Source organism: Talpa occidentalis, unplaced genomic scaffold (genome assembly GCF_014898055.3).
Source record: "Talpa occidentalis isolate TD23 unplaced genomic scaffold, MPIMG_talOcc4v2.1, whole genome shotgun sequence".
Lineage (NCBI taxonomy): Eukaryota > Metazoa > Chordata > Mammalia > Eulipotyphla > Talpidae > Talpa > Talpa occidentalis.
In genome coordinates this window covers 74,051,198-74,068,921 of record NW_026555331.1, presented here as the reverse complement: position 1 = coordinate 74,068,921, position 17,724 = coordinate 74,051,198, and the positions used below count along the sequence as shown (strand labels likewise).

Here is a 17,724-nt window from a genome sequence, read left to right as displayed (position 1 = left end):
GACCTCCCCAGTGGCACAGCAGTTGAGTGCTGGGCTGCGAAGCTGCCCGCAGCTTCTGCAGCGCCGGTTCGATCTTCGGCTGCCAGGGAGGGTCCCACATGGCGCGCAGACCTCTCCTGCTGCACCCGCTGCTCCCCTCAGCAGTGTACTTCGGTCCTTCTGCCTGTTCTGCTCCCCGCTCTGGCTCTGGTGAATTCTCTCGCCCTCCCGCGCTTCTGACTGTACCCAGTGCTTGTATAAATAAATAAATCTTAAAAAAAAAAAACAAAAAAAAAACTTGTTACCTGTCTGTTTGTTATATATGGCCTTTATCATGTTAAGATATCTTTTTCAAGGGCCTTCATCATTAACGAATTAATGATTTTTATCACATGCTTTCTCAATAGCTATTGATAGGATTTTATGGTTTTTAATTTCCTTTTTGTTGATGTGGTGAATTACATTAGATTGTTCTCCATCATGGTATATAATCCTATTGATGCATGGTTGGATTCCGTTTGCTAAGATTTTATTGAGGATTTTAGCATCTGTGTCCATTAGGGAAATTGGACTACATTGTTGTCTTCATTTGATTTTGGTATTAGTGCGATGTTGGTCTCAAAAATGCATTTGGTAGTAGTCTTCCTTTCTCAATTTTTTCAAAGTTTTTGCAGGATGATAGTAATTCATGTTTGAACAGTTGGTAGAGCTGACTTGTGAAACCATCTGGTTCTGGGCTCTTATTTCTTGGAGAGTTTTGATTATTATTTCAGTTTCCTTGCTTGAAGTTGGTTTGTTCAAGTTTTCTGTTCCTTATTCAGCAGTGGGTGATTGTATAATTCTAAGAATTTTTCCAACTCACCTAAATTATTGAACTTGTTTGCATATAAATTTCATAATAATCAATAGTTATTCTCTGGATTTCTGCTGCATCTGGTGTAATTTCTCCACTTTCATTTTTGATTCTATTTATTTGAGTTTTCTGACTCTTTGTAAGCGTAGCTAGAACTTTATTTTATTTTATTTTTTTCAAAGAACCAGCTTTTGGGTTTAGACCTTTTCAACTTTTTTATTTCTATTTCATTTATGTCTGCTTTTTTATTATTTCCTTTCTCCTGCTGTCTTTTTTAAAATTTTTTTTTAAAGATTTATTTATTTATGTATACAAGAACTGTAGTACAGACCAGAGGCATGGGACGGTGAGAGAATCCACCAGAGACAGAGCAGGGAGCAGAACAGTCAGAAGGGCTGAAATACACTGCTGAGGGGAGCAGTGGGCGAGACAGGCGAGGTCTGTCGCACCATGTGGGACTCTCCCTGGCTGGGCAGGAACCGAACCATCGCGGTGGAGGCTGCAGACAGCTTCACAGCTCTGCGCTCAACCCGCTGTGCCACCAGGGAAGCCCCTGTCCTACTGTCTTTTGTCTTTTTGTTCTTCTAGTTCTTTGAGATGTGAAATCAAATTGTTTCTTGGAGATCTGCTTGTTTTTTGATTTGGGCCTATATTCCTATATACTTTCCTCTTAATACTGCTTTTGCTGTGCTTCATAAATTCTGGAAGTTGTGTCCTCATTATCATATGTCTGAAGGTATTTTTTTATTTTGTCTTTGATTTCCTGATTAGAACAGTGGTCTCAGTAGCATGTTGTTCAGTCTAATGGGGGATCTCTTTGCTTTCTTTTTGTAGGTAACTTCTAGTTTGATACCTTTAAGATCAGAAAAGATTATTGGTATGATTCTAATCTTCGTGTATTGGTTAATGTTTGTATTGTGACCTAGTATATACTTGATCCTGGAGGTTGATAAATGTATACTTGAGAAAAGTGTGTTTTGGTTTTGGGGGTTGTGTCATGTAAATATCTGTTAGGCCCATTTGTTCTAGGTCTTTATGGCAATTGTGTCCTAGTTTATTATCTGTATTGCTGATCTGTCAATGATGAGAATGTAGTATTGAAATCTACAACATATGTATTTTCTCCAATGTTTGTTTTCCGATTTAATAGCAATCATCTAATATATTTTGGTACCCTCTTGTTTGGTGAGTATATATTGATGAGTGTTATGTCTTCCTAGGTAATTATATAGTTTTTTTCTTCCTATGTTTTGCCCCCTAGGTAATTATATAGTATCCATTCATGGTGTGTTTTGTTACCTTTTTTTAGCTAGAAGTCTATTTTGTCTGATAGAAATATGACAGCACCTATGTCTTTTGGGTGCCATTTGCTTGTGGAAATGTTTTCTAATGTTTCAGTTTCATACCTTGTAACTTAGGTATGTTTCCTAAAGGCAGAAGAAGGTTGGATTCTGTCTCCTAATCCCACATGCTATTCTTGCTTTTTATTGAGTTTAGTTCCTTTATAAAGTTTAGGTTGATTATTGATACATGGTAGTTGTTACTGCCACTATGTTCATCATTATGTGCTTCTGTTTATTTCCTTTTTCAAATCTTTTTGTTCATTCGTCTGTTGATTTGGATTCTAAGCCTCCTTGTTATTTTTCTTTTTTTTAAGATTTATTTATTTATGCATACAAGAGCTGGGGTCAGGCCAGAGATGGGGGGTGGGTGAGAGGACTCACCAGAGACAGAGTGGGGAACAGAACAGGCAGACTGACTGAAATACACTGCTGAGGTGAGCAGCGGGCGAGACAGGAGAGGTCTGCTGCTCATGCTACAGAGGCTTTGGACAGCTTCTTAGTGATGTGTTTAACCACTTGTGCTACCAGGGAGGCCCTGTATATCTATTTTTCTGTTCTGGTTCTTTACATATCTGGATCTTTGAGATTACTGATTCATATTTCCAAGGCTTTTTCCAGATTTTTTTATATTCTCCTATTGATCATTTTATACCCTGCAGTTCCTTTGTTTTCTTATATAAAGTTTCAATCTCAATTTTCTGTCATTGATTGTTTCTCATAGAGTTCTTTTTCTGTATCTTCTCACATCTCTGACTTGTTTTTTTGAGTTTTGTTCATGTTTTTTATTTGACTTTCTTAATTATAGGAATTTTTTATTCTTCTGATAAGAAGAAAAATTCTGTGTCAGTATTGTTGGGTTTTGGAGGTTGATTTTTTTTTTTTTTTTTTTTACTGTGGTGTATTGTTTCACTGAGGACTTGCTTGACCAATGTATATTTCTTTCTTTCCATCATTTGCTTTGGGATTTGTCATGCTTCAGATGGGGCTTCTTTTGGGCATGGGTCTCCCTCTCCCACTATTCTGGGTATAGTATCTTGGTCTTCCCCAGCCAGACAAGTTTGGTTGACAGAGGGCAGAGGTCCATCTGGGCCAGAGTGCAGGACCTCTGGTGGCTGTCACCAAGGTGCAGATCTTAGAGGTGGCTGGGGCCAATGGGTGGGATCTTATAGTGGAATATTTTGCAGCAGGTGTGGGCATTTGTCACCCATTTGTATTCCTGGGGGTTTTATATTGAAGTTGGGCCTGAAGATCATTTTATTAAAAATGGGTGAGAGAACGGAGCTTTGTTTTTTTCTTTTATCTGTATTATACATTAGAAGCTCAAAGGTCTTTGCTGCAAGAAATACCTACATTTGCTTCCATTGGAAACAGTTAATAGGAGTAGATAGTCTCTGTGGGCCAGACTTAGTGGATTCATACTTTAAGAGACCTCAATAGTATCGACAGTACAATAGAATTGTATTGTCCAAACTAATGTTTGTACTTGCCTTTTTTATGTTTGGTTTTACACACTTAATTTTGTAAAAGTATCTGTTTTTTTTTGTGATGTTTTGCTAGTTTTATGACATAAAATGGACTTCTAGAAACAGAACCCCAATTTAAAAAAAACATTGCTCATGTAGGGAATGAGCTTTCAGTTTATGACAGTTCACTCTATAGCCAGCAAGTTGGCAGGTCAGACAGGTTGCCAACACTGTGTCATGGATCTTTGATGTTACTTGAAAGCAGTCGAAAGTGAATATTAAGTTCTTGAATACTAGGTTCAACTATTTACACAAGGAAATTATATCCTTTTCTCCCTAGTGCATTCATTATAAATCATATTGCCCCCCCCCCCAATATACTTAAGTGAATTCTTTCTAGATTTAATAGCAGCTTCGATGATGGAACTTTGATGTCAGTAACTGAACTTCGTCTTTGAAGAACTAGAAGACAAAGTGGCTTGGAGTGTTCTCAGTCTTTGCCTTCATGCTCTTCACATATGTAGTCAAGCTTATCCCTGAAAGAGCTGCTGAGAAGCAAGGTCTGAGATGCAGTTGATGGCAAAGGTTAGATATGGAGTTGGTGCAAGCATTGTAGATGATTTCTGTCAATTGATGTCTTTGAGTCTGGACAAAGAGAGTCTAATGTGTCTGTACTTTCAATAGTCCTCTGTGACAAGTTATACTTACAATGTTTATTCTCAGTCTAAGTGTTGAAAGACCAAGCTACAAAGCTAAATATGTTTTCTTATGTTTTAATTCTGTGAAAATTGATAATCTTAATATATACAGTTACATTGAGTAAATAGCTGTTTATTTCCCATTTTTGTTAAAATGGAAAATCCTTTTGCTTTATAAATATTTTTCATTGATTAATACTGGTTTACATCATTGTTTCCATAATGGAAGTGTAAATCCCCCCTTAATATATTTTTGCCATTATGTGCCCACCACCAGAAAACCCAAAATGGAAAATTCTTGTTGCAGAGACAGAAGTTAGTTATAACTATTACAGTTTCCCATATAAAGGAGAGAATTGACACAATGTGCAAGATACCATTTTGCTTCTGATCAGACCCCTACAGCAACTCACTGATTCACTGAAGACTCAAATATCAAATCAGAATTGGAATATTCTTTTAGGAGATGCACATGTAAATTTTGGAGTGTTTGTAAATCTAGAAAAATAGAAGGGACTAGACTAAACTATAATTAAGGAAAAACTTTTGTTTTAATGTAAATCACAGAAGGAGTGATAACTCTTCCAAAGTTAGGACAAAACTAAAAGTCTTCCAGCAATCTCAGTAATTTGGTGCAGTGGCCATTGGCATAGTAGTCTGCTTTTAGTTCAGCCTGGGGCTGGACTAACCAAAAGGGGCCTAAAGAAATCTAATCTTAAAATCTAGTGTTCCTTGTGTGTATATAATCTTGAACTGGTTATGTCTTTCAGCAGTGATATACTAGGCATTAGATCATTAACTTGTCTGCCTGTCTAGTGCAAAGTGGAGGAACAAATTAGGAACTGGCCAGCCAGGTTCCCATTTGAGATTTAAATTGATCGCTAATGGTTTAAGCATAAATGTGTTACTTGAAAGAAGGATTACATGTAACATTTCTAAACAGTTTCCCAGATTAAATTAGTCTGTATTATTAACCTGCACTTTTACCTGGTTTCTAATGACAAAAAATTAATTTACCTGAACTTTATCTTGTTTGGTAAAATGCTCCTTAAATCTTGTTCTTGAGAACATAAGCCTTATTAAGTAGGTTAACCTCAACTTTATAAATGATCTTATCCAATACCGATTGTTTAGTTTTTTTTTAAGATTTATTTTTTATTTATGCATATGCGAGCTAGAGTGTAGGCAGAGAGAATATTCACCAGAGAGAGAGTAGGGAGCAGAACAGGCGGATTGAGTGAAATACACTGCTCAGAGGAACCGTGGGTGAGACAGGAGAGGTCTGCTGCGCCGTGTGGTATATCTTCCTGCCTGGGGATTGAACTCATGCTGCAGTGGCTACCAATACCTTGATAGTGCTGAGACTTAAACCCTTGCACAGGGAGGTCTCTGTTTAGTTAATATTAAATGGATCATGTATAAGGGTGAAGGATATCAAGATAAATAAAAGAATTCCCCATGAAGCAGAGAAATAAGTTTTTAGAAAAATCTCCCTACTGCCACTGAATATTTGAGGACTGTTTGTATGTTTCTTGTTTATTACACTGTCAGTACCTCTTCATTGACCTTGCTTTTTTCTTCGTATTACCTGGGAACTATTCATGCTCTTAAATGGAATTGTGTATTTTGACCACAACTTTATTTATCATGAACTGGATTCTCTAAAAAGGCAGTCTAGCATCTTTACTATTGGCACGTGTATTTCACTTACTAGAAGTGGATATGTTTCACCATTAGACACTGACAGACATTATAGTTCTATAATTTTACTGTTTCCTAGGAAGTGCAAAATATAAAAAAAAAAGTGAGGAAAAATATTTAAGCTATGTTAGGGAACAAATGGTGTTAAGAACATTCACAGAATGTATATGTTTTAATAATCACAAATGAATTTTTAGATCTGGTAAAGATTTTCACTTGGCAGTGGGTTTTTTTGGGGGGCATTTTGTATGTGCTTGAAAGGGTAAAATATTTTTAGTGATGAATATATATCATAGAGTCTACCTCCTCTCATATAGTTTGCATAAATAATGACATTTATTGTGCCGTAATATTTCATTAATGTAATATAACTAAAATTACCTTGCGAAGTCTGGACACAAAATTATAATATTTTTTTTGTCTTGTTATTTAATGAATAGCTAGAAGCTAATTACAAAATATGGTTTTATAATGAAGTTTATGTTACCAAAACCTCTCAGTTATTTTATTTTTGAAAAGAGAAATTGATTTAAACACTGATCAATTGAGTATTCTGTTGGGTTTTTTTTTTTTTTTAGTAAATTTATTTATTTATTTATTTTTAAAGATTTATTTTTTATTTATAGAATAGCTTGGGTACAGGCCAGAGGTGCAGGAAGGTGAGAGTATTCACCAGAGACAGAGCAGGTAACAGAACAGGCAGACTGATGAAATATACTGCTGAGGGAAGCAGTGGGTGCAGCAGGAGTGGTCTGCCCCGCCACGTGGGACTCTCCATGGCCGGCCGGAAATTGACCCCACACTGCAGAGGCTGCAGAATGCTTCACAGCACTGTGCTCAACCCGCTGCGCCACCGGGGTGGCCCCTGCTTTTTTTTTTTTTTTTTTTAAGATTTATTTTTAATTATTTATTTAAGAACTGGAGTACAGGCCAGAGGTGCGGGAGGTTGAGAGTATTTACCAGAGACAGAGCAGGGAGCAGAACAGGCAGACTGACTGAAAACACTGCTGAGGGGAGCAGCGGGCAAGACAGGAGAGGTCTATCATGCCATCTGGGTATCTCCCCAGCTGGCCAGAATTGAACCCTTGCTGCAGAGCCTGCGGACAGCTTCACAGCGCTGCACTCGGCCTGCTGTGCCACTGGGGAGGCCCCAGTTGAATATTCTAAATCCCCTACTCCTACATCCCCATAGGTTAGTGCATTATCTGAGTATTTATAACAGCATGTCCAAGTGTGAAATATGCTAGATTTCAAAGACTGAGTATTTAAAATAAAATGTCTCAATAATTTTATGTATTAATTACCTTTTAAAAGGGATAATGTTTTAGTTATAAATTAAAATGTATATATAAAGGAATAACATTTTACTTTATAATATGGTAACTAGGAAATTTTAAATTATGTCACTTGTATCACTTTTCTATAGGATAAAACTGCTTTAGAGGGTATCAAAAATATTTAAACCAAAATGTAGTAAGATCACTTAGCTTTTCAATGTATTTGTCAACCTATCATAATCTATTTCTCCCACCCATTTCACTAAAAATTGCTTTCTCAAAGGTTCTTTATGACTTGTTTCTTTGTTGTATTTAGTGGCCTCTTGTTAGTGCTCATTTTTCCTAATGTACTGATGAGTGCCTTTTTTCCTACAGTATTATACCTGGCTTCTTAGCCCAATCTCAGACCACTGTTTCTGATCTCCTTCATAACTCTTCTTGCTTACTCTCAGATGTAGTTAGTCACAATTCATCTTGATCCACTTCTCTTTTTGCCATGTACTTGTCCTCTCATTTACTTCCAGTTTTGGTCTTACCTATGTGCTATTGACTTCTAACACTTCATCCTCACCCTTATATTCTCTTGGGACTGAATTTCCAACTGTCTTTGGAGATCTGAGACTCTAACTTGAAATAATGCTCCTCTTTTACTGACCTGACTTTATCAGTCAGTGCCTGACAAAAGCATCTCATCATTCTTTTTCCTACATAGTTCTACAATGGGCTCTAGGTTTTGCCAATGTCAGAGTTCTTTTGACATTTTATCATTTCCTACTTCATCCTCCTGCCTTACTTTCTCAACTTTCATTTATTTTTTTTAGATTTATTTATGCATACAAGCGCTGGGGTACAGGCCAGAGATGCAGGGGGGTGAGAAGATTCACCAGAGACAGAGTGGGGAGCAGAACAGGCAGACTGACTGAAATACACTGCTGAGGGGAACAGTGAGCGAGTCAGGAGAGGTCTGTCTCGCCATGTGGCTGGGCCAGGGATCGAACTCGCGCTGCAGAGGCTGCATATTGCTTCATAGTGCGGTGCTTAACCCCTTGTGCCACCAGGGAGGCCCTGATTATGAACTCTTTGATGTCGGGACTTGTTCATATATATAGTAACATCACTCCTGACACAAGATAAGCACCATTTATTTTTTTTTAAATAGTCACATTTCTTTCTTTCATTCACTCAGGAAATGTTAAATGTGTGCCTATTGTTTGCTGGCAGTGATTCTGGTGATATAATAGTTACCAGTACTATGGCTCCTGTTCTCAAGGAGCTGTAGATTCTTCTCATTCTGTTTTTGAATCTAGACATTGATAAATCTAGAAACATTTGCATAATAGAAAAGGGGAGGATCGATGACTCGGTCTACATAAGACCTTTTTTTTTTTTAAAGATTTATTTATTTATACAAGAGCTGGGTACAGTCAGAAGTGCGGGAGGGTGAGAGAATTCACCAGAGCCAGAGTGGGGAACAGAACAGGCAGAGTGATGATGTACACTGCTGAGGGGAGCAGCAGGCGTGGTAGGAGAGGTCTGTCACGCCATGTGGGACCCTCGCTGGCAGCCGGGGATCGAACCAGCACTGCAGAGGCTGCAGGCAGCTTCTCAGCCCAGCGCTCAACCCTGCGCCACCAGGGGAGGCCCCAGACCCTTTTTAATTAGAGGGAACAGCTGTGTTTTAATTTCCTTATCATACTGCAGCCCTTCACGTTGTTAAAAAATTGTTATAATTGGCTCCACTGCAAAACTGGATCTTCTCACCAAGTTGAGTCTAGGCAAAGAACAGAAAAAAGGTATCCCGGGTGGTGGGAATACCATATATAAGAAAAGAACATGGCAACTATCAGAAACTGAAAATGCTCAGTGAGACTCCATTTCACTGAGCCAAGAGGAATAGGTAAATGATGAGTCTAGAGGGCTGGTCAGGAGCTTTACCTGTCAGATTTTGTATACTACATTAAGCATTTTGGGGGTTGTCTACATAAGAGCAATGGGAGACTGCTGTAGTGTGCAGGCAGGGGGATAACCGGTCATGTTCTTAACTGTACAAAAGACTCTCTGGTTGAAGTATGGGCAGAACAGGCCTGGAAAACCCATTAGAGGCTGTTTCAATGAAGCAAAAAAAAAAAATGATAGCTTGAATTAGTGTTCTATAGTTAGAGCACAGAAATGCTTAAATATAGTATTTAAGATGAAATGAAGGAGGAATTGGGGTAAGTGGAGTAACAAAGATGATTCTTAGTGTTTTCTCCTATTCTCATGGGTGAGAGCAGTGTTTACTGACATGCCTGTCATTTATATAAGGAGTGATCTGATTGGATGGGGAAATATGAATCTGACTTGGGCATGTTGAATCTGAGATGCCTTTGAGACATCAAAAGGGAGAGATAAGATGAGCAGTTGGTTGATGAGGTCTGGAGCCTTAAGAAGAGTTCTGGAACAGAGATAAAAATTTGTGACTCATAGAAGTGATAATTAAGTCTTGAGTTCAGATAGATCATAGAAGGTGAGAGTGTGGAAGTGAGAAAAAGAGCCTCAGGATCAGGCTCTGAAAAACTCAGTATTTAACCAACCAGGTAAGAAACAAGAACCAACTAATAAAAGCAGCATCCAGAAAGTTAAGAGGAAAAACAGGACAATGATTTGTTCTGAAACGCAAAAGAAAAGAATGTGTAAACAGCAAGGAGGAATGGCAACAATGTCAAGTCCTACTCAGATGGGGATCCAGAAGAAAGTAAGGAAAAGTACCATTGGCTTTTAGTGATATGTTGAGTGAATTGAGAAGGCAGAAGTCAGATGGAATGGTTGAATATGATTGGAAGGAAAGGATTTGTGAACATTCCTCATATACCTCTAGAGAACCATAGTGTCATAGAGGAGACAAAATTAGTTAATGAAACAATCATGGATGTATTTGCTAAGTATTAGATACTGTGAAGCAGCAGGTGACAGGCATTAAACCCTCCCTGGAAGGACAAGACAAGAGGTCAGAGAAGGCTTTGTAGAGACCCACCATGGTGGAGTGAATGATGAATATAAATTTGGCAGGCAGAGAAGGGAAGTAGGCTTTCTGACAAAGGCTCTATACCTGCAAAGGCTTGTGGAAGAGTGTCGTTCAGGTGTTCCAGCCTGTTTGGTTTGGAACACAGATTGCCTACAGAATGGTTACAGGAGATTAATCTGGAAAGGGAGGCAGGGGTTAGATCATAAAACACTGTTGTTGCTGTTGTGAGGTATGTATATTGTATTGGTACTGACATGTCTCAGTTTATCTTTTGACATAGTCTTAAAGGCAGAAGATGTGAGTGCATACCTTTTATGAAGCAAACAACTATTCTTTCAGTTCTCTTATTTAAAAATTTCAAATGGATTTTGCATTATCTATCCATTATCTCTGCTTGACTAATGATGTGAAAGTATCTTAGGTTATTTTCAGTTGGATAAAAATCACTCCAGGAATAAGCACCTTATCAAGTCTGTGCTTGGGTAGCTCTTGCCCATTGCTATATACACTCATCCCACCCTCCCCTGTCTGACTGTTGTGATGACTACCTCCATACAACCATAGGGAGACTATCACATTTTGGGGAGAGTATGGATTGAAGATGGGGAAAACTAGAGACTAGAGGGTAGCAGTATAGGTAGGAAACAATGAAAGCCCAAACTTTAAACAGTACGGGTATTGAGATTCAGGAAAAGACTTGGCATGATTGGTGATTTCACTAAATGTGGAAAATGGTGGGAAATGAAGGAGACAGAATACTTTATGCTGATTCCCCAGTGTTTGACTCGGGCATAGAGACTGGAAATGCAGAAGAGAGGAGTGATTTCAATGGGACTAAGGTAAAAGCCTCCACAAAACGCATATACTGAATTGAAGGCCTTGCCCAGTATGGGGAGTTGAAGGTACGGTACATTTCAGCTAGATGAAAAGACTGGTTTTAATTGGACCTGTGAGTCTGGAGAGGATTTAGGATGGAAGTCATTAGCATATAAGTGGTGGAAGCAACATTTCATTTTAACATTATATAATTTTCAGGTGTGCATAATTGAAGCTTTGATAGTAGATGATAGTGCTCAAAATTAAAATGTAGAGTTATGAGAGAAGAAGGCCAACCAGCAAGAGCGCTTAGGTAATGCCAATATTTAAAAGAAGGATAGAAGAAGTTATCTTGATAAAATGGTGAAGATCTAGAGGGAAGATAAGATCCAAGAAAGAGTATAAGGAGGTTGATAGTGCCACATTATGCATGCCTGCAAATAGTGCCTGAAAGACATCCACTGACTGTGGCAAATCTTTGATTATTAAAGATAATGTGACCTTAGTGAGAAAAGATTGAGTAGACAAGGCAAAATTCAGAGTCAGCTGGATTGAGAAGTGATAGCATGTACACATCAACATGCTTTCAAGAAACGGAGCTTTTTTTTTTTTTTAAGATTTATTTATTTATGCATACAAGAGCTGGGGGGTATAGGCCAGAGGTGAGGATTCACCAGAGACAGAGTGGGGAACAGAAACTGAGCTTTGAGGGAATAGAAGGGATGTGTGTTTTGTCTGGAAAGAGATAGAGTCATGGGGATATTTTTGTAAGTGACAGTTTTTAAGATAGGGAAAGGTATATATTTATGTGCCTGGGGGAACCCAGATAGGGAAAGAGATTATAACAGCCCTCCTGCCTTACTGTAAAAATACTTGTTTAATGACTTTATTGTTAAATTCCTCAGTCTTGATTTCACAGGTAAAATTTGTGTGTTTTCTGGGCTACCTGCTTTTTGATACTCAGTCATGGTTTTTATTAGTTTGAGGGGTATTCTTTTTTAGCCTCAGAATATTCTGCTGACAAGTGACTCTCCGCTGGGTGACGTCAAGATAGTTGATTTTGGTCTTTCAAGAATAATGAAGAACAATGAAGAACTCCGAGAAATTATGGGTACTCCTGAATATGTGGGTAAGTATTCATAACTATGGGGTGCTTTGTGTTGGGGATGGTCAAGCATCATCTTTGTTAGGGTTACCACATGAGATAATATTAATAGTGGAGTCCTAGGTTTTGCTATATTGAATTCTATCATCAGAGATCCTCCTTTGGTATTAAATTAAAAAATGTAAAACTCTGAAGAGATTTGATGGGAAATAAAGGAGAGAGAGTATCAAATTAGGGATCCCTTTCCAAAGGGTAAGAAAATTTGAAGGATTTCTTCTAAAAGAAATAAGCGAGGACTTTCTTAACAAAGGAAACTTTAAAGAACTTAAAGTTGGTAAAAAATAGCAAGCCCTGCAAATTCATTGATGTGTGAGGCAGAAAGGACATCCAAGGTTGAGAACTTCTTGGAGAAAGTAAAAGGAGCTTAAACCCTGAAGGTTCAGGCAAGAGAGCAGCTGGAGTAATGGTCACTTTAGGTTTGGTAGAAAAAGAAAGAAACTGACTTTTTGACAGACTGAAATGGGGAATAAGAGGATAAGTGGTTTGAATGAAGTCTAAAAAAATGTTTTGACCTGAGATTACAACATGCACATTTAAAATTTCCAAGAGGAAGTTTTTCCTTATAATTACAAGACCTGGAGATAGCAACTCTGCAGACCAGGAAGTTAAGAAGCTGGGGTGCTGGGCCACAAGGTAAGGGCAGCAGTGTCAGTTTTCAGGGTGATAGTAGTCCTTGGGGAGGAGGGGAATGGCTTCCATATCTGACTATATAACAGCAGCTTAAAAGGAGAATAGGCCATGACCTGAGCCTGAAAGAAAGAATATTTGCCTGATGGTAGAGGTGTGAAGTAAGTGGACTCTTTCCATCCTGGAGATCTGGGGCACAGGGAAAAGGGGAAAATGCCAGGAATCTTTCAGTGATTCCTGGGAATATATGTAACAAGAGAAACAAGATTCCAGAGCACACAGAAAGCCAGGTCAGATAGGGTTGAGGAAAACAGCTATTTGGCAGTGATATTACAAAAAATAATTCAGATTTTTAAAATAATTTTTAAAGTGCTATGGTTTGGAATAGATCCTTAACTAATTTGGTAATAAAAGATAGCACAGGCAGAAATACAACTGCCACAACTATACTTTTGTTTTTGTTTTTTTTGGTGGAGAATACTTCATTTTCAATATGGTGAATGATATGCATCATGACCACTAAGTAAGTTTTAGGAATGTAGCATCACAGTGCTGTTTCAGGGAAAGCAGCAGCCCAGGTGTTTTATGCAGTTTTAAATGGGCATGATACCCAACTAGAAGAAATGTAGACTACAGAGTGAAGGGCTGTGAGCTGAGATACCAAAAATAATTTTTGCCCTGAGATTTTTTTAAGTGATTTTCGTTCTTTAGTAAATTTTTTTTTTTTACCAAGAGCTTCTATTCCCTCCAAGAAACAGACTTTGTTATAAAGAGTATAAACTCAATCCAAAAAAGTTTTTAAGTATCTATTACAGAAAAAATAAGGTATTTTTCTTTGTTGCCCTAATCTGCCTTTTAATTGAGTTTATGTTCTAATCCCCCTCTCTCTCTGGTGTGTCATCTTACATAAATGCAGGAAACCACTTGTGGGTGCATTATTCTTCTCAGTACTTGCTAGCTATGTGATCTTGGTCCTAAAATTTCTTTACACTTCACATTCCCGTCCGTAAAACTGGGCTATAATAGTACTGCCTCAAGGAGAGGCAACTTTATGTTTGCTTTGTCAAGTTCTTATGTCAGTGCTCAACATTTAACACTCAAAAAAAGTTAGCTGTTGTTATGTCCTACCCTTCCTTTACTTTTTCCCCTGCATTAATTCTCAACTCAACATACTGGGGTGGAGGGGCATATGGAATTGTTGATTACACAGGGATTGTTTAAATGTTTTGTTTTTTCCTAGATTTAGATCATTTTCATTTTCCCTTAATTTTTATGAATTTGTCAATCGTTTACATAACAATATAGTTTGGGAGGCACAACTTCAACTGCCATATATGTAAATGCTTCACTCACTCTCCACCAAGGATCCAGTGCCAATGTCTTACCATTTTTCATTTTTTAATTTTAATTATCACAATTTTTTAATCCTCAATTGGATTTTTTTTAGTGGATTTAGTACATATTGCCTGTATTTTCATAACTATCCTTTTCCCTTTTTTTTAGTTGGCAATCTTGTTATCAGTATTTTTTTTTTCTTTTTAAGGAGAATTTCCATTAAGTTGCTCCTAAATCCTTGCATATTTTTAGAATGTCTTTTTTTCTTTTATGTGCGACAGTATTTTAGTGAAATCAGAGCATATAATTTTTTCTGAGCTCTGTAGATGTAACTTTGATGCCTGTCAGTGGTGGATGCCCAGTTTTTTGCAGCCTTATTGATGATTTTTTTGTTAGCTGCAACACAGAGAATAGATCAGAGGAGTGAAGGCCTGTAGGTCAGAGAGGAAAGAGCCATTGACTAGGTGGGGGTGAATAGAAAGAGTCACGGAGGGTATTAAGAAAGATTTAGAACCAGTAATCTGTCAGATATGATTGCTTAATTAGAAAGTATGGGAAGAGAAAGATATCAACAATTGTTAGTTTTATATTGCAGTATATATGTTTTCAAATACTTTTCAAATGCTAGGACTCAACCATCAAGGATGAAGTCACAATCACAAATACCTAGTTAGACTTCATAGTAATTAATTTTATTTAAAATGTTTAATTATTTCATTCTAGCCCAGTCTTGCTATTATAGTACCTAATAGTTTCTGATATATTTAAAATATTAGGGGTGTTTTTCACAAAACAATGTTTTCTTCTGTTTGTGATACTAGCTCCTGAAATTCTTAGTTATGATCCTATCAGCATGGCAACAGATATGTGGTAAGAATTATTTATGAAAAAATTGATCATTTGTTTCAAGAAATGAATCTGCTACTAATTTTGCTTACATTTTCATTTTGATTTAGGAGCATTGGAGTGTTAACATATGTCATGCTGACAGGAATATCGCCTTTCTTAGGCAATAATAAACAAGAAACCTTCTTAAACATCTCACAGATGAATTTAAGTTACTCTGAGGAAGAATTTGATGTTGTGTCTGAGTCAGCTATTGACTTCATCAAGAGACTTTTAGTTCAGAAACCTGAGTAAGTATTAGGTAAATTTTATCCTTGTTAATCTTTGATCTGTGTGGAATAAAAGCAGTTTAACCAAAATGAAGACATTAAACTAGATGAAACCTTTGGTTTCTTGTATCAGTTGAAAGAAAATCTGAACTGCAACTCGGGTTAACGGATATTTGGATACCTTAATATTTTCAACATTGTGGGGAATGGCATTTTAGCACAAATGCTGAAACTTCTAGTTTTTCTCAGGAATCAAAATAAGATTTTAGCCAATTCTTTATATTTTCCAAAATTCATACCGAAGTTAAAATGCCTTATCTTCTAACTTACAATTGAAATTTTAATTTGACTTGACTTAAGTCTAAAAGGTGTACTTTGTTATGTAGAGATCGAGCCACAGCTGAAGAATGTCTAAAACATCCATGGTTGACACAGAGCAATATTCAAGATCCTTCTTTCAAGGTGAAAGTGGCATTAGAAGAAACAAATGCCCTCCAAGAAGGTGATTCAGTGTCTAAAACTAATTCAGATACCCGGAAAACAGAAACCGAGGAATCAATTGTAACAGAGGAGTTAATTGTTGTTACTTCATATACTTTAGGACAGTGCAGACAATCTGAAAAGGAGAAAATGGAGCAAAAGGCCATTTCCAAACGATTTAAATTTGAGGAACCTTTGCTACAAGAAATTCCAGGAGAATTTATCTACTGAATAGTAACTCCCTTTGGAACTTTCAGATATCTACATTAAAAACATTATTTATGAACTTCTAGTCAAATGGTACATGTACTGAAAGTGGTTAACTAAGTATCACTTATATAAGCTAAAATAACCTTGTCTAACTTGTGGTCAGTCAAGTCAGATTATAAAATTGCTAGCCAGGAAGTTTAACAGCTGTAAAGGCTTCTGTTTCATGTTATTGTTAAGAAAGGAGATGTTTGCACCTTTTTTCCCTACATCCTTATTCTCCAGAATGAGAATTTGTATGCAAATTAAAAATTGAAGTGAAAGTGCCAAACTTACTTTTTTGTTCATCTGTTTTGCATCTTTGGTATTTGTATCTATATCCGCATATATACGTTGGCATCTTAATTAAAATAGATGTTTTTACTTTGGACTTTCTGGGAGAGTAGAATTTTAATTTACATAGATATCTTCCAAATTTTTGAGACTTAGAATAATGTCCACTATAGTTTAATAATGTATTATTTTTATATTACTGCTTTATATTGAATTGGTTTGCCTTCTGTTGTCTCTGTCCAATGCTTATAACCTATCAGTGAAAAACCCTGGCTAATTTTTTGGTTCTTTGGCATCACTAATAAGAGTAATGGTGGTTTCTCACCTCTGAAATTATTCTGATTTTCAAAGTTAAGGTTAAGTAATCTCATATTAAACCAGTGACAGTTCCTCAGGCTATTCCCTCATCACACCTCACTGGTCTTACTCTTTCACATGCCTACCACTTAATTTTAGTCATTTACTAGTGTCATTGTGACCTGATCAACATGATCATTTTGGTCAGTGAAAAGACGCTATTGTATTTGTTAATAAAATACTCCGGAGCAAGGAAGAGTTGTGAAGTGTATTCATGGTGGGACCGAGCCTCTACCTCTGTTGAATTTCTTACTAGCCCTCCTGCAATGCTATAAAAAGTTATAAAACATGAAAGTACTTTAAATCTTTACTTTGTTCATAAAAATTTTGACATTTATATTCTGTCATTAGGGAAGTACCCTTGCCCCAAAAAAGATTTAAGACTATTCTCAGGGGCCTCCCTGGTAGTGCAAGGGGTTATGCACAACACTGTGATGCTTGTGAAGCTATCTGCAAGCTCTGCAGCACAAGTTTGGTCCCTGGCCACGGAGTTAACCCACATGGCACAGCAGACCTCTCCTTGTCTTGCCTGCTACTCCCCTCAGCAGTGTATTTCAGTCAGTCTGCCTGTTCTGTTCCCTGCTCTGTCTCTGGTGAATGCCCCCACCCCCCACCCCAGCACCTCTGGTCTGTACCTCAGTTCTTGCATGCATAAATAAATCTGTTTGGGATTGAAGACTTCAACTGTATTTAGATCCCACAGTGAACAGTAAATGCCTATTAAAAAAATGGAAAAGTGGGCCTCCCCTGGTGGCGCAGCGGTTGTGCGCTGGGCTGCGAGGCTGCCCGCAGTCTCTGCAGCACCCGTTCCTTCCCCGGCAGCCGGCGAGGGTCCCACCAAAAAAAAAAAAAAAAAAAAAAGTAAAAGTATATGCTGCATAACTTAAGGCAACTAAAGATCATGCAAAAAAAGTCTAAGAATCCTTGTTTGTATTTTTATTGGCTTATATACCTGGGATACATCTGTGTAC

General features: G+C 37.5%; 1 protein-coding gene across 2 annotated transcripts in view; it reads left to right on the top strand.

Moving 5' to 3' along the window:
- Positions 1–17,030, top strand: part of STK17A (serine/threonine kinase 17a) — a 43,738-nt gene extending 26,708 nt beyond the window's left edge. The window contains exons 4-7 of one of the 2 annotated variants that reach the window (XM_037507041.2): positions 12,137–12,263; positions 15,083–15,131; positions 15,218–15,397; positions 15,763–17,030. In XM_037507041.2, the coding sequence (XP_037362938.1) occupies positions 12,137–12,263; positions 15,083–15,131; positions 15,218–15,397; positions 15,763–16,087 (681 nt within the window). In that variant the 3' untranslated portion in view covers positions 16,088–17,030. The remainder of the gene's footprint in view (positions 1–12,136; positions 12,264–15,082; positions 15,132–15,217; positions 15,398–15,762) is intronic. The other variant, XM_054692281.1, reaches the window with a different exon arrangement.
- The last annotated feature ends 694 nt before the right edge of the window (positions 17,031–17,724 follow it).